Below are 21943 nucleotides of genomic sequence, written 5' to 3'. Positions count from 1 at the left end.
AATTATCATTAGCTACTTTTTGACTCTTACCTAAAAAGATTCTCCCCAAACAACCACATCTACTTAGATCTCCTTCATGGAAATTTTTTTTTTTTTTAAATAAATCTCACTGCAGCTCTAGTTACCATGAATATGTAATAACAGATTTCAACACTTCTGAAAATGCAAGAGTGCATTGATTATTTGAACTCCCTCCTCCTTTCCCTACATTTATTTATACCACCTAAGGTGTTAATGACCTTGATGATTCTTTACAACTACTTGACTGTAACTCACACTCTCATGGTTGCACATCTCTGGTGAAGAGAGCTAAGACTAATTACAGGAAGAATCCATGTAATGATGATCGACAACATAAAGAAACTCACCCTTAAGATTAACTTTTTGAAAATTGTTAAACTATTGTCACAATTCAATTTGTAAGGACATTATAACCCTGATTCTTCGGCACACAAGTATAAAAAGTTAACCGTGCCTCTTTATCCAACTATTTCTACTTCACTAGTACCGCTGCGCCAAATTTACAGATACAAACCCAAGGCAGATGCAAGTGTGCTGTCAAAAAATACATTTGTATTTCTAAAGCAGAGTCTACATTGAAGGAAGGTTTGAAAAAGAGTGTTTCAGCAGATACAGAAGAAAAGGTTGTGGGGCTCTGCTACAACTCTGAGAGTAGTAATTGTGTCATCTACTGTCACCAAGAAAACATCACAAAAAACACAGCAAGGAAGAGAGATGACTGACTCTGGAAAGTTAATTACCAAACATTGAACATTCTGTCAACTGATAAGAGATACATTTCTCTCCCCAAATGCAAGTCAAAAGGTCACAAGCAATTTGTATGTTTTTCACCTGGGCATGCTGAACATACTGCATTAGCTCAGATTGCCAATTATTAAATTGAAAGAGGCAAAACAAAAGAGACATTACCTTGGTGCTATTTCTCCCATTAATCTTTACTCTCTGTTTGGCTTAAAATTCAAAACCCAGCTTTAGACAAAGAATTAGAAAAAAATAGAAAATGAATGGACTGTCTCTGATTACATCCATAAACTGTTTTAAAACAGCTATTTAAAATACTAGGAAATAACTTCATTAAACCTCTTACTTTGTCATATACAGTAGTAGAAATTACCCTTCTTTAGGCTTGCCTTTATTCTTGCAACATTTTGCATTCAATATGCCTCCTGATATTGTCAGTAGTATCTAACTTCTTTTGCATCCTTACATAAGAATTGAACTTGTCATAGTCCTAGGCTACATTTCTCTCTATTCAGGTTTTCATTCAGGTCTCAATTTAATGTCATCCGAACCTTCATATTTTATTTTTAGTTACTTATGTTTAGTTAAAAACAATATTCAGCAGTTGGCCATTAAACAGGCATTTCAGGAATGCAGTGGGATGTTCATTACAGCAAACTTTTATTCACTGCCAGGAAATCTAATTTACCTATTCTTTTAATTATCAGACTGGCATATGGGCAGATTAAAAATAGGAAGATAGCCAGAAATAACTGTGTCTAATCTGAAAATATGTGTATTTCCTGAAATATAGGTGACTTGAACTTGCTCTCTCAGTCAAGTGAAATGAGACATTACAAGTATTTCTGTGGTTCATCTGTGTTACCTTTCTGTATTAGCTGTCTTTATCAGCTGCATGCAACTTCTCCCACTGCTACTTCAAACCTTTTAAATTCTGATGAGAACTTAATTGATAATCTTCTTCCTCAGTAGAAAGGTTACTTAATTACTTGTCTATTCAGCACAGTCAAATTGGCATCCCAAAGGATGCTTCCGTGTGATCTACATTTCCTGTGAAAGAACAAGGTAATGCCTACCTGATTCACACAGAGTCTAACAACCGTGTCTTTATACCAGTGTCGAGGTACTGCCACTGTGTCCATGTGTGAGGAAGGACAGAAGCCAAGATTATACTTTCTCCTGAATACATTAGCTAACCTGAGTAGAACTCAGCTCCTGCCATCACACTGATGTGGTTCATGAAGTCTGGCTGGGTATCTAAAAGCAGGGTTCAATTGCCATGCCAGTTTCTACTAGAGCATTATGCAAGTTCCATGTCTGTGGAACTGGGATATTTATCTTCTTCACTATTATGGATTTGTAATCAGAAGTTATTTTTTATCCCAGCTATTGTCTTCGTAAGAGCTACCCTCCAATGATTAAAATAAAAATGAAGTTCAGATTACGTCTTTTGTGATGCTGAACATTTAATCTCTTCTTGTCCTCACCCTTATGTTCATTCTGCTATGAAACAGTGTATTATCACAAGCTCCTGACACAAGTAGGAATCACAAGACTGAGGAACTCCTTACTTGTAGTGTGATTTAATGCCTGATCACTGGATGTACTTTCCTGATTCATCAAAACAACATTCAGTGTATTAGATACATAAATATCAAACAGGATTTACCTATTCACCAGAATCAATTCTCCCCATCATTCTGAATAACAGAAGATAAAAAGGAGTCCTACCAAATTCTGTTCTTTATGATATACAGGAGACTGAGTAAGCAACACCATATTCGCTATCAGCTCAAATGAAAGCCCTTAAATAACTGCGATATTCAACCCAAAAGACAACAGAGAGTTACAAAATAAGGACTGGTCTTTATCCTGAAGAAATCCTAAAGAATTTTACTTTAGGGCAGTTAAGTTTCTCAAAGCAACAGATGCATCTGCCCAGCAGTTAGGGGACAATGAACACTAGGAGTCAGTATCTGAAGCCGGATGGAGTTTTGGCAGAAGTTGTCCATGTTACACGAGTCCCTATAAGGACAAAGAACTCTGTGACTAGCTCAGAATAATTAACAAAACAGTCAGGTGAGAACTACAGTAGTGAGCACAGGATTTTCCTGATTCTCTGATGAAAGATTAATTTACTTTAGCTTCATACAGGGAATCATGAAACCAGAAATACTACATAGGAGAAGACTGTACAACAGTTACAGAAGAGAGGATGGGGAAGAAATTTGATCAAACTATTCTTACCAAAAACTTAAAGGCAAACTTTTTTGCAAGTTTAGTCCAATTTCCTATTGGATGAGGCCTATTTTCAGAGAATAATTTTATAAAGCTCCACTGCCTTTTTGATGTTACATATACCTTCTTTTTGAATGTCTTTGTTCTACCAAGTACTAGGTGTTATTAGATTAACTCTTCCCAAATGAAAGCAGTGCAGTTCATCCTTAGAGATGAAAGATCGTAGAAATAACATCATGGAGTTGTCTTTAATGCATATTTGGAAAGACAAATAGAAGAAAAAAGTTTCACACCTCAAAAACACTCCTGAACTCTTTTTAAAATGTGAGACATTAGGTTTTTAACCTATGTAAAAGCAGAGATCTAATAAAATGGGGAATACTATTTCAAATGATAGTTACAAGTCATATTTTTTACCTGTTATTTAAACTTAAATTTGCAAGTTGTTGTACATCATTTTAGAGAAGCTGATGGCATAAGAATGTCATGCTAGTTTCCCTCATGAAAAATAAAGAATTATACACACTGTACTGTAAATGCTCAAGGATTTATATGGAGGCCTTTAAAAACAACTCTAATAAAAATTTTTTCATAGACATAAATCAATGCCTGAAGCACTATTTCTTCAGTATATGCCCATACATATATGAATTTGAAACAGTTTCTTTGGCTTATACGTCAGTTTATGTAATATATCACACTGAAGAAACACTATGTTGATGTCTCTTAACTGTTTCAGTTTGATCTCTAATTTAGTGAAGTCTTATGTAGAAACCACCTACAATATATAGTAGGTCTGCATAAAGCCTAGAGTAAAAAAATATTATGACATTTAAATGGCAGAGTAAATGGAAAAGGCCAGATGAAATTCTGATTTTTAGTCATAATGGAAGCAAAGATTCCCTAGAAAAGCACTTATTTTTTTGCTGCCTTGGCTCAAGATCTGTGATTTGAGGTATTAATTTTCCAACAAAATAATTAAAAAAATAAATTCAATGTTCAGTCCATTTTCTATCTCTCTCAGATAGATGCATAGCTTCCTTATCAAGAAACTGACACACAGTGTGGATATTTTGATAAAATGAGATGCCTTAAACATTAACAAATGTATATATTCCTTGTACAGTCCTGCACAATAAGGTATTTTCCATAGTCAATTTCATGGTTTTTAAACAGTGAATCTACAATAATCATAGTTTTAGAAAGCAACCTAGACATTATTGATACATATTAATAAAGTGGGGAATAAAATTTGGATCTGTAGGAAAAGGTAAAGGTAGGAATATATGTGCCAGTACAGAAAGTATGTGATACATTTAGTTAATGCTAGCATAGATGTGCAGCTATTGTTTATAGCCAACTACTACGGGTAAATTGAAATCTACACTAAGGTCTTCAGATTTTTTTTAGATGGCTAAAGAAAGGACTGTGTAAAGCAGAATGCCTCTCAGCCTTTGAATGGACAGTCAGAATCAAGGATATTATGGAGGAAAACTAACTTCATGCACTGTTAAATATTAACTTTTGGCTGAAAGTATTTTTTAGAGAAACGGTAGTTTGCTGATAGGAGGGTGTTTCTTAAAAATTTCAGTAAAAGCATCAAGTAATTTTAATCCTGCAAAAATTATGCATCATGGCAACTATGAAACTAAGCATCTATTTGCCAAATGGAAAGCTTTTTTCTTTCCCACAGTAATTAAGTGGAATGCTTGATTTTAGTGTCATATGCAGCACCTTAGATAGAAAGGTGAGCTTTTGTCGAGAATCTGAAATTGTATTAATTTTAAACCCACCATCTACATTTTGTCATCTTCTTAACTACCTTAATTTGTTACACTTTGGATAACTATCACTCTTCTCTGGACTATTTGTAATTGTAAGGATAAATAGTATGTTTTTACAGGAAAAGTACTTCAATCCTAAGTCTTACATGAGCTGTTACCTCCTTACCGAATTCTTACTAGATTGTTACATTCCCTTCAGATACTTCAAAACCACATAGATTCCAAAGATACAGTACCAAAGCAAAAAGAAAAGGGTAAAAAAAGGAAAAATTTAAAATCAAGGACTGCAAAAACTCTGTTCATGGAAGTGAAAACTGGCGAAAGACTGAAAATAGCCTTAAAAATCTAAGAGGTGCTTCCAACAGAAGAGGAATGTGCTACTTTCCATGTCTACATGGGATAGGATAAATCACAGTAGTCTTAAATTGCAACAAGAGATTAGAGATCAAGTTAAGAGTGCAAGAGGGAAAAAAAAAAACAAAACACAAACACATTTGAAGGCAAAGATAACTGAACTAAAATGTATTACCCAGGGAGTTTTTTGGAATCTTTCTTACCGGAAATTTTTGAGAACAGGTTAAACAAGCATTTGTAGCTATGGCTCACCAATAATTAATCCTGCTTTGGAGTCATGGAAAACTTGTATTAATAAAAACTTATAGTACAGAGCTGAGAAGTTCTAATGAAGACCAGCTCCAATTTGGCATGATGCTGAAGCTTGATGGCATTACTGGGGACAAGGACTAGAACAGTTATCCTCATTGGTTAGACTTACCCTAAACAGTGAGGGTGTTTTTTTCTAAACACATACACATTATATACAGATATGCACACATACATTTTATTTGGAAGCAAGACAATTTCCCTGACTCCCTGTAATTTAACTTAAAGACTCAGGGGGTGTCATTTCCACGCTTCCCCAGGTCAATAAGATAATACGACTGTTTGGCATGGCAGGTCTTACAGTGATGAAGGAGCACAAAAATGCCTGAGGCAGCTCAAAGTTTACATGAGATGACACAGTGATGACAGTTGTTTTTCTTCATGCACTTGTGAATCTGTGCGGTGTACTATAGTTTAGCGGATTCCTTGTGATTTCTGGCTGCTGTACATCTCTCCCTGAATAGCAGATCATCTGGATGTTACTGGTACAAAAGCAAAATTTAGAAATATTAGAAGTTATGATGGAAATCTTACACTCATGGTAACAGATGTAGAAAAACTAGCAATTGTGAGACCAGGAAGAAACACAGTGTGGTAGAGAAAAAAGTGCAAAGACGGAAACATCAAAACAGAAGCTTTTAAGGGTTAGCTCAGTGTAGAAATCACTCACTGGACTCAAAGGAAACACTTTTTACATAAAGACATAGAAGCTGTAGAATTTGTGAGTACTCGAAAGAAGAGACAGAGACCTTGCTACACAGGAAATCATTAAACTGAAAGCTCAAAAAATAGCAACGCTACCAACATTCACATTCCAGCAGTCTGTGACTATATTACGTAAAGATCACTATTAGCTGTTGAGCCAAACAAAATCAAGGGTGGATGTCTATGTACCCACTCAATGAAGAGTTCGATGAATGTTGTCTGGAGTAAGAGACCAGGTGTGATATTAAGAAAAAGAGGAAATGCCTTCTACTTGTATTAAAAGGGCACCTGATGTTTTGCTGATGGTATTTTTCACTGTCAGTGAATACCAATCTTACGGTCACATCAGTAGGAAGGACATCACAATGGCAGGTGCTTGATGAAATAGCAAATAAGCCCTTCAAAGACTGCTGAGGTCTTTATATACAGAATGACTCCTGGCAAGGGATCATCATCTTACTCCTACAGGAAAAAATAAAGAAGCCTACTGAAACACTTCTTTGTCATTGGATTAAGACAGACTGGGTTTGGATAAATCCAGAAGTTGTAGCTAAAAGGTTTAAGAAAGGCTTTATTTCAAATTCTATGGACAGAACTGAAGATTATTTCTGTCATCTCGAGTCTGAAGAGGAAGCTGAGAATATAGGCACTAAAAGGGAAGAAGGCGACAACAGTGAAGAGGGTGACAGCACCAGAAAGTTGTGAAGTCTGTGAGGTGTAACAACTGAAAGCCAACTGTAGTAAAGTATAAGAGAAGAAAATAAGACTAACCTTTTATAGAAACAAATCATTAGTAAAAACTTTATTATCTATTGATTACAGGTATGTAATAAAGCTTTTTATGTAGAGCTATGCATGTTTACTTTTAGGAGAGACATCTTATATTCAGATTAGTACAGCATTTATTCCCCAACATTACCAAGATCTAATCTAGCGTGTCAGCACACAGAAAAAAAAATAGGGTAGGACCTTAAGGTCCTAAATACTTCACTAGAACCTCAACACACAATAAAAATCAGTTTAAAACAGTAGGAATAAACTCTGTGCAGTCTTATCAGTTAAAAACAAGCTTTTTTAAAAAGTAGTTGTGGGGTTTCTTTTGAAGTAGATAAAAACCTTTGTGCCTCCTCCCCCCATTTTTCTGTCAGCATTACACTTTTTTTGCTAAAGAAGATCCTACAGGGTAAACTGCCTACACTAGAAGGATATTAATGTGTCTACTAATGGCTAACCACACTTGTTAACGTATTTTAACACATGAATTTTTCTCAGAACAGGCAGACAACCAACAGATGAAACAAAAAGTACAGGCAAAGTTGTTGAGGAAGGACCACACAACAGTCCAAATACTTTCTTATGTTTTTGATGTAGTTCACTATATGTTGACAACTCGTACATTAGTACAACAAACCTGACCACCTTACAGTTTTGCAGAATTTGTACCACAAAGCACACCAGAAGAGAGGAGAAAAAAAAAAGGAAAAAACATCAGTAGCAGATTCAGAAGAGAGATGAAAAGTCAAAAATAATAATGAGAAGAAGACTAATAAGCTCAAAGATTACACACGTCAACTACAGAAAAACAGTCAGGATAAGTAGAGGTACAACAAAGATTTCACAAGTAACTAGCAACAAAAGAAAATTTGCTACCAGCCTGCAATTCAGTATTTAAGAAAATAAAGGTTACATTGGGTAATGAACAATTGGAAGGGAACACAGCCCATAGCGAAGAGCTCTGATACACCCATCAGCATCTCATTCACATAGCTCTCGGGGGGAAAAAAAAATCCAACATTTTTGTCTTCTCTAATTGAACACAATCAACAGATCACCTTTAAAAGCAAAGTTTGAAAAGAATCTAAGCAGCCACCACATGGTGACAAGAACAGCAATCTTTCTTTGGACCATTCTGAATTCTCACAAAATTCACACTTTCAATTTTTAGTCACTACAGCTGAAGATACTTGTTTTGTCTGCCCCAGTCTGCACACATATTGTTTGTGACAACATAACCGTTTGTCACAGATTTGCTAATTACCAAATTGCAACAGAAGAGCATGAATCACAATTAAAAAGTCATTTTACATATATCCGTATGGAAGTGAATTTCACTTGATAACAAAAATAATGCTCTCTGTTGCATGCTGACAATGGAGAACACAACTACATTCACAGATATGGTACAGGATTAAGATCTAGTCTATAATCCCCTTAAAATTTAAGAATAATTGCATCATTTCACAGTGCCATTAGCAGCAAAACACAAAAATATTTATAGGTAATGAAATGCTGCATATAAAATACATAAAAGTAAACTTTATTCTTACAAAAGAAAACAGTATACTATAAAGTACTATAACACTATTTTCTGCAAAGGTACAAGGGGTCTTGTTTTCCTGTGTTTGTAACAGTTCTACACTGTTGGGTTATAAACACTGAAATAGTTCAAACTGAGATTTTTCAAAACCAGATAAGGGATTTGGCTGTACAACTCCCACTTTATTTAATGAGAGCAGAGTACTTAAATCCCTTATTCGCCTTTAAACCTAAGGATTTTTCAGTGCTCTACTGCACATTCTTTAGCTTCCTTCCGCATGAAAATACGCTTATTTCTCAAACATTATGCTACCCACTTCATGTAAAAAAAAAAAGTTAAAAAGTTGATTTATGGCAACAAGCTATGTGGTTGCTGGGCTCCAGAGTCCCTACCTGGCAAAATAAAATAAGGACACAAGACTTTCCAAGTTCTGTGTAGTTATTTCATGCCTAGAAACTAAGTATGGAAAAAAAAAAAAAGCAGGTGAAACCATACCGAGATAAACACTAAAACATTTCTTCAGCACTGCACTTCGAGACTTAAGATATAAATTAGACTAAGTTTTGTATATATGACCAGTCAAATTATTCTTTTATGCATATATAAAGATTTTATTCTAGAAATCATGGCAGATGCCTTTAAAATGTTTATTTAAAAGAGATTTCTGAGATGGCTTTTACTATTACAGGAATTTTCTGTAACCTCTGTCATGCAGTGCAAGCTAAGTAGCTAAGCCTACTATCTGAATCATGAATACTATTTTGTGTTAGCCCAAATAAAGGATTAAAACTTAGAAGAGGCTGAATAAGTATTTTGGCACCACCAGCATAGGTGAACAGATTTTTAAAATCTCTGTTGAACCAGTATAAAAAATATCCACCCAACACCACCACTATTTAATACATTAAGCATCCGCTTAGACCTTGGTTTAAAATTTGAAAAGCTGGATCTTTCAATATTGAATGGCATGCCTCAACTCTGTGTTACACATCACTCTTCAGTCTGCATAAACATAAACAGTCTTCCTGTAAATCTTGGTACAGAAGGGACAGTAACTCATTTCAAAACAGCATGGATTTTTATCTAAATCAGTTTCTACACAACTGTTTTGTTCAGGGAGACTTGTTTTTGAAAGGTGTATGAGAAAATTAGTAAACTTGGGCCTTACAATGGACTTTTGTAACAGTCATTAAAATAATATTAATTTTTGTTAAACTTCAAATCAATCAATCAACTACTGAAGTCACTCACTAAGAACACGCAACCATACTTTCAGTGATAAATCTGCTTTAGACACCAGTAATCTACTCTGTACATGTCGAGAATGGCGTCTTCATTCCCACCCACCCAACTATTTCAGTTCAATGAACAGCTCATTCACAAGTTAAAAGTCGAGCCGGAGTCAGGAAAGCCAGATTTCTACCTGCCAGTGTATGAATTTAAGAAAGTAGGCACAAAGATTGAAGACACTGGGAACACAGTGATCTGAACCAACATAAACGAATCTTGTTTCTGTGCATTTACACAGACATTCTACCCAAATAAGAGGTGATAAATTTTGACTGGAGAAAAAGAACCTGAATTACAACTCCTGTATACATGAAATAAAATCCAAGAAAGGAGCATGCTTAAAATATTTAGTAGCGAATGTCCCTGGTTAGCAGAAAGTAGAGCCCAGTTTAATCCAGAAGTGAGACATGTAAATTAGCATGCTACAATGGCTACCACCAAGAATAAACTCTTTAAGGAAACAGATACAAAATCACAAATAAAACACCATCCAAACCGACCATGGGAATTCTCTCTTACACATTCCACCTTTTAACAATTTGCCTATGTTCCATGAATGGGTGACAATAATATGTGAATTTCTGTGGCATAAAATATTTAAGAACTTGTTTTATACATTGTGTCATAAGTAATGCTAGCTGAGAAAGGACATCTAAAAGAAATCAGGACAATGTATACACACATATGTGACTAAAATGGAGCAGTTTGTTTTAACTGTAGAGCTAGCACCACAAAGTTTGTTTAGAAAGGGATGCTCAGCAGGGTCACCAGTTCAGAAGAAACACCTGCAAACATCCCTGCTTCAGGACCAGCCCAAGCCCTCGGGAAGCAGGCCTTTTCGCGACGGCAGTCACAGCTAGAATAATTACACACAATGGTGCTTCAAACACGGCCAGCTCAGGAGCCCTCTCCTGAGGTGGGATTGCGCTCCCTTGACAGGGTGAGAAAACGGTGAGCAGCATCGCCGATCTACAGACGTGCCACCATCACTGGCGACTTAGTTTATTTAGTCCAGCACAACTCAACCGCCTTCTCCTTCCCAGGATAAGAAAAACTCCGCTATCCCTCTAGGCTACGAGATAGGGAGGGGAGAGGGGAAGGGGCTGGGGGAGGGGGGCACTCGGGCATAGAGCAGGAGCCCCGCGCAGAGGGGACCCGGGACGGACTTTCAGCTCCTCCTCGGCCCCTCGGCGGAGAAGCGGAGCCCCCATCTCCCGGACTGCCGCCTCCCTCCCTTCGCCCCGCGCTTCGCCTCCAGGGGAGGAGGGGGGCCGGAGCGAAGGGGACGGGGCGAGGGGGGGGGGCCTCGGTCCGCCACCACCAGGAACAAAGGGCCCTTCGATAAGCCGAGCCGCAGAGCACAACAAAGGGGCCTAGAGACCGCGAGAACCGGGGCGGCCGCCGGGGAGGGGGGGAGGAGAGGCGGGGGAAGGGGATTACAGGCCCGGCCGGAGCGGCTCCCGGCACAGGGGGGGCGGCCCACCTCATCTCAGCCCACAATGACCGGCGGCGTCAATCGCCCCGCGGCGCCCGGCCCGGTGCACTAACTCCCGGCGGCCCCCCCCCGCGCCGCCCGGGCCAACCGCCGCACCGGGCCGTTGGCTCCGGCTCCCCCCTCGGCGTCCCGGCGGGGGCGGCGCTGCTCTCGCCCGCCCCCCGCGCTCCCTCTCACTCGGGCACACGCACACACACACCCCGCGGGGGAGGGGAGGGCGCGGGCGGGGGCAGGGAAGGGAAGAAGGGAAGGGAAGAGGCGGCCTGACCTGGCAGAGCTGCTTGCAGTACTCGGTAGCCGCCTGCACCGCCGGCTCGGGGCTCTCCCGCAGCCCCGTCTCTAGCTCCACCAGCCGCTCCCGCAGGCGCCGCAGCTCCAGGAGGTCGCCACCTAGGCTACCGCTCTCCTGCTCGGCCTCCTCGTCCGCCATCTTCGCACCCCGCTCCGTCGCGTACGCAGCCCCCCCCTCCCTGCCTGCCTCGGCGTCCTGGCCCCCCCCGCTCCGTTTCCAGGTCACGTGATAACACAATGCCACGTTCCGGGGAGGGGTCACGTGCCAGGGAAACGGGGGGAGCGCGCGCACGGGCGCGCGCCTGACGTCCCCCGCGGCGCAACACTGGGGCGGGGAGGGGCGAGAGCGGGAAGGGGGCGTGCCTCCGCGCGTCACGTGACACGACGCCACGCGCCCCGCGGCCACGCGGCCACGTGACGCCCCTCCCCGCCCTCCCGCCGACGGGTTTTGGCGGCAAACGGCAGCAAATGGCGGTGCCTGGGCTCGCGGGGGCGGCCCTATCTGTCGGGGCTGCCGTGGAAGGGCCTCGCTGGGGTGGCCCTGGCCACTGTCCCTCGAGCTCTGGAGGTGGTGATGGTTTACGCATGGCCTGGTTGTACCAGAGCTGTATCTCCCTCGTTGGCTGTTGTTGCATGGAGCGAGGCTGCAGCTCTCCCCAGGGCCCCGAAGGGGTTATTTCCTCCCTGCTCCTGCCTGAGACCACCGTGTGGCACCAGCTGCTCCTGAGCCAGCTATGGTCAACACCAATGGAGTTTTGTTGCACATTGTTCCCTCTTTCTTCTTCCTCTGCAAGAAGTAATGGTGTGTGTTAGCCTCAAGAATGCCACTGAGTTGTCTTCCTCATATCTGGATCGTCTCGCTTTTTATTGTAATTGGAAGTGAGACATACAGCTTTGCTCTTCAAATAAAACAATTGAGATCTGGAGGTTCTGGAGGGCTTTGCTGCCCGCGCAGTACTGGTGCTGAGCCGAGCTCCCTCTCACATCCTGCATCTGGCCAAGAAGCTAAGGAGACTTTCACCTGTCACAAGTATTGGCAATACTGGAGACTGACCTGAGGCATTAAATCTGTTGATGAGGAAGAAATGGACCTGATGGGCACTGAATTGGCATATATACGTGTTTTGCAGTCTTCTAGGCTGTATAGGTTGACACAGGTTGACGGCTTCACACTCTTTGCGTTGCCAGAGCTCATCAAGGAAGTGAGGAGGAAATGTGTTACTGCAGCAAGAGCACTGTCTGGCGGAACTGGATCATTTCTCTTAGTCAGCCAGCAGTGAGAGAAGGTGTACTGTGTTAAGCTGGGCATTTCACATCATCTGGAAAATGAGGAATACTCTGGTATTTTGCACTAACTTAAATCAAGTGTAACACTTTTTTGGTTGGAAGAGATGTATCAGATTCCTCAGTATGTCAGTCAGTCTTGCTCGGACGCAGGTATAATACAATATCTTACACCCGCTCACTTATCTGGTATGACCGTTGGACTGATTTGATGATTATGTTCTCTTTTTTTTTGTCACGAAGGAAAAGTAGCGCTACCTACTTCTTGCATACAGTTGAAAGCTGAGGTGTATGATGGAATTAACACTAAATGAGAGCTGGAAAGAACAGAGGTTCTTCCAAGATGGCAGAAACATTAGTCTGCCAGTGTAGCCATTCACAGTGATAGTATTGAATATGCAACATTTTGGAGGTAGGCCTGGCGGTCTGGTCCAAAAATGACCGCATCTCAGGTCATAACAGTAAGCCCAAAGTGGTATGTTTCTCGTTAAGTTTCTGATTTTTACTGTACATGAAACCCATTCTGTTCCAAGCAACAGAAGAAAAAAACTTTACGCTTTCCCATTTAAGGCTTAATGTAGTACCAGAAAAATTTGACTGGTTTGTACGTATTACCACCAAACTGCCTATAACACCAGTACTAATGAGTGATGCAAATACTAGAAACAACCACACAAAGATCTATTTATTCTTTCTCAATCACTTAATTTATCTGCAGGAGCTAAAATAGCTTCTCCTCTGGATAACTCTTTTGGTCCTCTATTGCGCTATTTGTAATTATTTTCACTTAAGGGTAAACCACACTAGCCAAATTCATATACGTAGTCTGTCCTTGTTTTAACTTGCTGTCTTGTTTCCTCCTTGCCCAGAGGGTTTTCTGAATTGAGCCCAGGCCAGGAAGGAAGGAGAAACATGGAGCATGAGTTTCTTGCTCATGCAAAAGCTTAGCACTGGGAGATGGTAGGGTAAGAGTTGCTTGTTTTGTTCTCATCAGGATCAAGCGGAAAGGGACCTGTCCTTCAGCTGCCCTATCCTGAAGAGGACTTGCACTTAGGCCTCCAGGGGCATTGTTCAAGGGAGGATTCTTGTCTTTAATCATGGTTCACAGGCAGTTAATTGCTAAGCTTACACTTAAGAGACCAAGGAAGAAATTAGTAAGTAGAAGGAATGACCACAAACAGCAGTGGATAAGGGAGGAGTTCTTTTTTTCTTGTTTGACAACAGTGAGAATATGATGACAGCTACTGAGGTAAGCGTGGCAATGGCCTGAGGAAGAGGAAAAAATGTTGGGCATTGCCAGACTGTGGTATTCATCCTGTCTTTGAATCCTCACAGGAACTACACTGTGGTAGATAGAGCTCATGGAAGAGAAGAGCTGGTGGTAACAGAAAAGAAAGAGATTGTGCAGAGAAGACAGTCTTTTCAGATACCCATTTTCTCCATGGACTTGTGGAGCAGGCTGTGCAACAGTGAAAGAATGTGATATAAGAGAGCAGAAGCTCACTATTGCAGGGGAAATGTAGTCAAGGAAGGCATTTGCTGTATTGACAAATACAGAGAAGAAAGAAGCAGATGAGGAAGATATGTGTGTGGGGAAGGACAAAGAATACCATGAGAGGAAAAAAACCCCCAAACCAACCAAAACAGTCCAAGGAATAAAAAGAGGATGGAGACTGTGAGAAATATCAGAAAAAGAGTGGAAGACTGGAAGGGGAAAGACCTGAGTTTTACATCTGTACAAAGATGGAATTTCTTGTTAAGAGGAATTGACAGGCTTATTACTAGGGTGTGTCAGAAATAAAGATTTAAGATAAGGGCTTGTGGCAGTAAAGATTCCTCCTCATCAAAAATTCCTTTGGGATTCAGATATACTCTTCCCCACTCTCTCACTCTTGCCACCTCCTTGACTAACTCAGTATTTCCACAGTGTGTTTTCCTAGCTCTGCACATCAATTCTCATGTCTCAACCTGTCATTAAGAGGAGGCATATCCTATGGCTCTTCAGATACTCTGGTTGTATGTTTTGGGATGCTGGGCCAGGCTAGATATGGTAAGAGAAAAAGGAATCTTCACGATCTAAGCTCCCCTGTTATGTGAGTTATTTACCTATCAGTGGTTTGAAATAGCTTTAAAAAAAGAAACAAGTTATGTGATGTGTGATGTCCCACTATTGGTTTGAAGATGCTGGAAGATGAAAATCAAGCTAGTAGCAACAGGAATGCAAGAGGTTAGGACAATGGACAGCAAGGAGAAAAGGTTAGAATAGTGATGAGAGTGTTGCTTAGACTGTGTGTGGCTGATCGTTGGAAGGAGGACTGTTAACTCTTCCAGGGAGAATGCCGTATTAACAAGAAACAGCTGCAATGCTTGTATGTCATTGGAGCTCAGACAACAAAACTAGATCCTTTAGGGATAACAGAAGATATGACTATAGAAATTAGGACAGGAACACACAAATATTAAAACACTCATGCTGTTTGGGAGACAAAGGGGATTGATGGAGGATTAGAATTTGCAGTGTGATAGATATTAAAGAAAGAAACCAAAAAAAAAGTAGAACTTGTTTGAGTCAGTATTGGGGAAATGTGGCAAAGAGCTTCTGTAACAGAGCATGAAGATGTGCTAGAGATGTTTGGGTTCAAGTCTGGAGAGAAATAGTATTTGTAAGATTATTAGGAAAAATACCACTTGGAGCAAAAGTAAGTTGATAACTAAGGTTCTTAATTTCAAAGGTCAAACTTCAAGAAATTAAGGGAATGAGTTAGTGATGACAGCTGTGTCTAGGTGGCCGAGGACTTGCATGTGGAGAAGGCTTGGCATCTGTCAAGTCTCTCTGCAAAACGTATCTGAAATTCATATCTCAAACAAGAGGGACAGTCAGTCCCAGCTGGATAAATAGCCACTTCAAAAGGGTTATTGGGAACAATCAAAAGCTTGAAAGGAATGGAACAAAATGATTGCTTGAAAAATATTAAGAATGGTAAGAATAAAGTGAATTGTCAGAAACCCAGCTGAGTATCCTTACAAAGGAAATTAAAGCAGGGGCTAATGAGAAAGAAGATATGAAAATGAATGTTTCCACATTTGAGATGAAAGCAAAAACCTATCGCGTACCCATCTGAAACATCAGAAGATCTTTATTCAGCCAGAAATTTCCATTAATGATGTAGGTAAAAAAATATGAGCTGTAATAATGAATTGTGCTGATGACACAAAATAGTGAGACACTTTCAATATGAGTGGGATCAAGACTGGATGACCTTGAGAATCTAAATAATAGAATGGATTAATTTTAATAACACAATGAGCAAGGAGAATGATGGCTGTACTTTCTACTTGGGGGGGGAGCCTCATTAGTTGGAAGTGACAGTAGGAAGAAAGTGCTCATTGTATTAGTTGACGATGACCAAATCATAGATATGATCCAGCTGCAAAAAAAGTTACTAAAATCACACAACAGGACAGGTCAGCTATTTCCATTAGATACCGCAGATAAAAACGTTGGTCTCATCTCATCTGAAACAATTTGTGCAATTCTGGTCACTATTATTCAGAAAAAAATAGATCGCACTGCAGGAGGTACAGAGAAGGACTCAAAGGAAGATCAGTAAAATGGAGAATCTATTTTATGAGAGGAGAATAAAAATGGTTCATTTAGCTTAGTGAAACAAAAGGTGAAAAGAAGTGTGATTTCAGTCTAGAAACACTGAAAGTAAGCATCAGTTAGGACAAAAGCTTTGCAAGTTAAAAGGCGGTACTGTGTGAAGAAAAATAGGTGTTAACTGATTGCTGATTATGTCGAAACAGATATAGCTATTATGTTAGAAAATAAATAGTGCTACTTCTAAGGCATTTACATGTTCCTCCGCAACATTACAAAAGAAACTTTATGGAAACAGTAAAATGGTAGATTTGTGCAAGGGAATCTGATCATGAAAATTGATTGCAAATGAAACATGGACTCCAAAAGGGGGAAGAAGGTTAATCCCATGTAGTCACATCTTAGTGATACTGCTGGCTTCTGTCAAGTCTGGGTCCATTTTCACCAATATTCAGAATCACTGATGTAGGTCTGTAGATTGCTCTGTCCTGGTTTGAGTGAGTGGTGGGGGTGTTTTGGTAGCAGGGGAGGGGTCTACAATGGTGGCCCCCTGTGAGAAGCTTCTCGAAGCTCCCCCAGCTCCAAGTTGGACCCGCCTTTGCACCAAGGCCAAGCCAATTAGCTGTGCCTCTGCGATAATGTATTTAAGAAGGGGAAGCTGGGAGGAGCAATGGGAGTTGTGAGGAGAAGTTGTGAGGAGAACATCTGTGTGAACACCGAGGTCAGTGGAAGGAAGGAGGAGAAGGGGGGAGGTGCGCCAGAGCAGAGACTCCCCTGTATCCCGAGGTGAGACGGCAGGGCTGCCCCCTGCCACCCAGGGGGGTCTATGGTGGAGCAGAGATCCGCCTGCGGCCTGTGGGGGGCCCCACGCCGACCCAGGTGACTGTGCCCAAAGAAGAAGGCCGGGACCCCATGGGAAGAAGGCCCTGCTGTTGTAGTTCAGCACTGGGAGGACTGCAACACATGGGGGGGACCCACACGCCCATGGGAGTGACTCATGTCAGAGCTGATTTGTGGAGGACTGTCTGCTGTGAGAGGGGGACCGCACTGGAACAGAGGAGGAATGCCAGATGTTCCCCTGCTCTGAGGTGGAAGAAGCGGCAGGACTGACTGCACCCCCCATTCCCTGCCCCCTGTGCTGCTGGGGGGAAGGAAATAGAGATATCAGGAGCAAAGCTGAGCCTGGAAAGAAGGGGGGTGTGGGGGAAAGTGTTTTCAAGATGTGATAATGCTTCTCACGGTCCTACTCTGTCTCTTAAGTGTTGTTGTTAGTGTCTGTATTAAATTTTATGTTCTCTTTTTCTTTCCCTAAGGAGTCTGGTTTTTGCCTGTGCCTTAAAGGATGATGCCATCCCTCTGTGTCTTTATCTCAATTTCCTGGGTCTTTTGCTTTCCTCCTTTCCAGTGCTGGGGGGGAAGAGGGGAGTGAGCAGCTGCGTGGTGCTCGGTTGCCTTCTGAGGTTAAACCATGATATGCTCAATAATCAAAGTGGTCTAAATTTTAATCAGCAAGAAAAAAAACCCAAGCGTGCAGAATGTGGTCTGTAGGATGTCTTCTGCATGAGCTGTGAGGAGGAAAAGAGAAAGTTTTCACAACATCCACTTTCAGATTGTGTGGAGAATCTTTCTATTCCAGAGGGAGCAAATTAATGATGAGGGAGGGTGGCACGTTTGAAAATACAGACTGGGTCATGACTGGAGCTGTTTTCTCAAAAGGAAATCTTACAAAATAGTTTCAGAGCTGTCTTAAAAGCAAGGTACTGGTTGTGTTCTCATTTTACATAATATAATACAAACCACAATACTATTACCTGTAATTAACGGTGCCTTTCTACATTTCCAGTTGTCTTTTCTGATTATAATTTCCCTTTGTTCACTTCCCAGTGCACATTGCCTTAATCCTCAATAGTTTATTCTTGTTGAGATGGATGTGGAGATGGATATGTTTTCCCATCATTGAACTCTTTTCTTCATTCTCTTCCCCATTTGACAAGATAGGCATTTAAATTAGGAGGATTCCACAGAAACAATTTTTGGTTTTAATTTTGTTTCATGAGCACAATAAAAAAGGATTGGGCATCAGGATAGGACAGTTGTTAACAACCTGGGGAGGGTGAGGAGAGAGTTTATTTAAACTAACAGTTGAGAATATCCTCCTAAGAGCTAAAGGAAGAATTTGCTTGTAGGTATGAGGTCAATTAAAAGAAGATTTTGTTTCATGTTGATCTGCATTCTGTATTCCTGACTCTTTGTGATTTAGCTATTCTATAATCAGTTTATTACCTAGTAGTGACACACAGCTCTTCGCTGTGATAAAGCATAAAAATGCTTCTTGAGACTATGTTTTACAGCAACCTATTTATTTTAGAAAAGAGTATTTCATTGAATTTTTCAGCAAATTAATACTGAAGACCTTTGGTATAACACAGATCCCAGTGTCAATAGAAGGAAAAAAAGGTACAGCCTGCAAAGGGCAGGAGAAGGAGGTAGAGGGATGGATTTTAAGCATGGGTAGTATAAATGCTCTTAATCCCTTACTATTCTCTGACTGATGATGAACTACATGTACTGCCTGTTACAGCAATATTGATTGCAATCAGATGATAAAATCATTGCACAGAGAAAGAAACCACTGCAGTGAAAATGAAAAGATGGAAATGTAATGAATTCTTGATTCAAAAATGATTTCTTGGAATAAAATGAAAAACTCATAGCTGAGAGTTAGTCATGGGAATAACAAAATGATGAAAAAAATATAACCATTTTAAATAAAATTCATTTCAAATTATGTATTTATCTTCAACAGCCATCCCACACTTTTCATCAACATTCCTTATGCTGCAAATTTTCCTCACTCATAGCTTTAGCTTTACTTACAATTAATCCACTGGTATTATAGTGATGGAGATTCTTGCTGGAATGCATTAACTTCCTCTGTTAAATCCCCCCTGAGGCAAACCACTTGAAAAATATTTCCTTTGTCTAGGACACACAGTTTAGTAGCTCTCTTCTTAGAGTGAGATAGCAGTTCTTTTTGCATGATTTATGTATACTATTCAAATACAAAAACTGCATTAAATTATGTTACATTAAAAGATCTGAGACGCGCATTCCGTTACTTAGGCACCATTGTGTAAGGAAAAATATAGGTCTGATCCTGTTGCCTTTCAAGACCATGTTTACAGAAGCATTGAATCGTTGCAATGCAGAGTTGCAATGATGTTATTAGGAATTGAGTAAGTTTTGGTTTACAGAGACCAAACAGACCTTTCAATCACTGATGACCATGTACACCTTTAGTATTTTTATTATTCATACAAGCAAATTTGCTATGTTCTATTTCAAAAGAAGTAGGATCAAGACTACTGGAGGGAAGATTTCACAGCCTCTAAAATAGCCTGTTTCAATGCTTCACAATCCTAACTGTCTGAATGGATTCATAATACCCAACTTAAATCTCTGCTGCAAATTCATCTGATCTTTGTCCTTCCTCTAGTTCTCATGGTGGAACAATGGCCGCCAAATCTTTTATGTTAGCCTTCTACATTCTGGAGTGCTGCTATAATGCTCCACCTTGATCTCTTCATTTCTCAATTTACTACTCTATTTTTAAGCCACATAAACTCCATTCCTTTAGCTTTCCTAAACTATCCTTTATGTCATACTTCCCCCGCGATGGATTGCCATTATCTTTCTTGGAGTACAGTGACCAGTGCCAAACCCAGTACTACACTTGCTGGGATTTTGCCAGAGCTGAGTTAAGTGGCATAATTACTCTTCGTGTCATCTATTAGATTGTTGACTCTTTAGTTTGTGATCTCCCACATTGTTTTCTGCCTACACAGTTGTTTTCTATTCTATATTTAACTTTCTTCTTTGATTAGATTTCTCTTTCTAGAGTGTTATCTGGTTTGTATTTTGTCTGGTTGATTTTAGGCTGCTTCTTGAATTTTTGAGGCCTGTTTTTAGTGTTATTTCTATCCTTCAAAGCACTTTGCCATTTTCCCCAACCTGATGTCACTGCCAAACTGTGGCACTGTGGCCATGTGCCATCGCCCAGGCTGTTAATGGAAGTGAGGAATAAAAGTGGCCTTAGGACAAAGTCCTGTGGCTTTCCTCCAGAGAAACCTTCCCAGATCATTCATCAAACCACCAATTACTGCACTTTGAGAACAATTTTTCAAATGTTGTGCACCTACCGGCTTGCTAATTACCTCTGGAACACACTGTCGTGGCTTACTTAGGAAAATGCTGTGTGGGACAGTGTCAAAAGCTTGTCATTGTCAAGATGCATCATATCTGCTATTTGCACTTATTTGCTAGAGCAATTATCCTGTCAGAGAAGGAGATGAGCATCAATTGATACAATTCTTTTCATGACAAACCCATTTTGACTGTTTTTTAATAATTATTATAATCTTCTAGGTATTTACAAATTCTCCATTTAATAATTTGTTCCATTTCAAGGGATAAAAGTTAGGTTGACAGGTATAAAATGCTCTAAGTCCTCTATCCTCTCTTTCAAAAATAAGTATTGCATTTATACTTTTCTAGGCTTTGAACCTTCCTTGCTTGTTGTTATTTCTTGATCATCAATGATTCAAACATTACTTCAGTTAATTCTATGAATTCATGGTGAAGTTTGGCACAGCTCACTAACTTAAACACCTCTGACACTTTTCTTTTTTCCTAAGTGTCACGGGAACAAGGGCTGGGCTCCCTAAATTTGTAGTCGACAATCCCAATACCATTCTGCAGTGTGTGTGCTTAGTGTCAAAAAAATTGTTGTAATCAGCAAAGCATGTGTGCTTATGTACACCCCTGCTCAGCCAACATGTAAGTACATGATTAAATGCTGCTGAAATCACTGGGACTTGCTACATTACCAAAGGTAATGAGACTTCACACCAGTGGCTGCTCTGCAAACAACTGCAGACTGCTCAGTCGGGAACCTGGTGTGATCCGCTGCCCTAAATGGTATTTGAATGTCTACTTGCTGCTGGAAATTATCTCTCTGTCTGCATACTGGGATAGAAGGAGAGCATGTTGGTGGGGAAAGAGAACAGAGGTGAGCGTAGTCACCGCTGGATGTGAGCGGGTTGCTGTGCCAAGGTGTTAAACTAGGGTGTGTGCCAGCCTACCCTCAAGCACTGAGTCTTGTCTTTGGCCTCGGACAGATTGATCAGGTGCGCTCCACACCAAGCAGGGAAGCATGTGCAGAGGTGCCTAAGCTGTGCTGGTCCCGGGTACAGGAGCAATACACTTGCACCAGGATATCTCTGTGACCCTGGTGACAAGCCTTGCTTCTCAGCTGAACTTAGTAATTCAGATGTGGCAGCATGCTGCTGTGTCTCTACTTCTTTTAGGACCGAGCTGGTGTGTTTGTATGGGGCCATACCATGCAGGTGGATATCGTGGTGCCATTCAGTGCCTGCAGAATCCCTCTGGATCCTGCATTGATACCCTCCTTGGCCTTGGCCTTTTTTAACCTGCTTTCAGAACCTCAGTATCTG

The 21943-nt window shown here is 40.6% G+C and overlaps 1 protein-coding gene across 2 annotated transcripts in view; it reads right to left on the bottom strand.

The window, feature by feature from the left end:
* ZNF292 (zinc finger protein 292) overlaps window positions 1-11873 on the bottom strand; it is a 56898-nt gene extending 45025 nt beyond the window's left edge. For both annotated transcript variants that reach the window (XM_074862015.1, XM_074862016.1), the window contains exon 1: window positions 11523-11873. In XM_074862015.1, coding sequence (XP_074718116.1) covers window positions 11523-11684 — 162 coding nt within the window. In that variant the 5' untranslated portion in view covers window positions 11685-11873. The remainder of the gene's footprint in view (window positions 1-11522) is intronic.
* Window positions 11874-21943: the final 10070 nt, after the last annotated feature.

The sequence above is a fragment of the Strix uralensis genome, chromosome 3, assembly GCF_047716275.1.
Source record: "Strix uralensis isolate ZFMK-TIS-50842 chromosome 3, bStrUra1, whole genome shotgun sequence".
NCBI lineage: Eukaryota > Metazoa > Chordata > Aves > Strigiformes > Strigidae > Strix > Strix uralensis.
The sequence above is the reverse complement of the archived record's forward strand: the minus strand, read 5'-3'. Positions and strand labels throughout refer to the sequence as shown.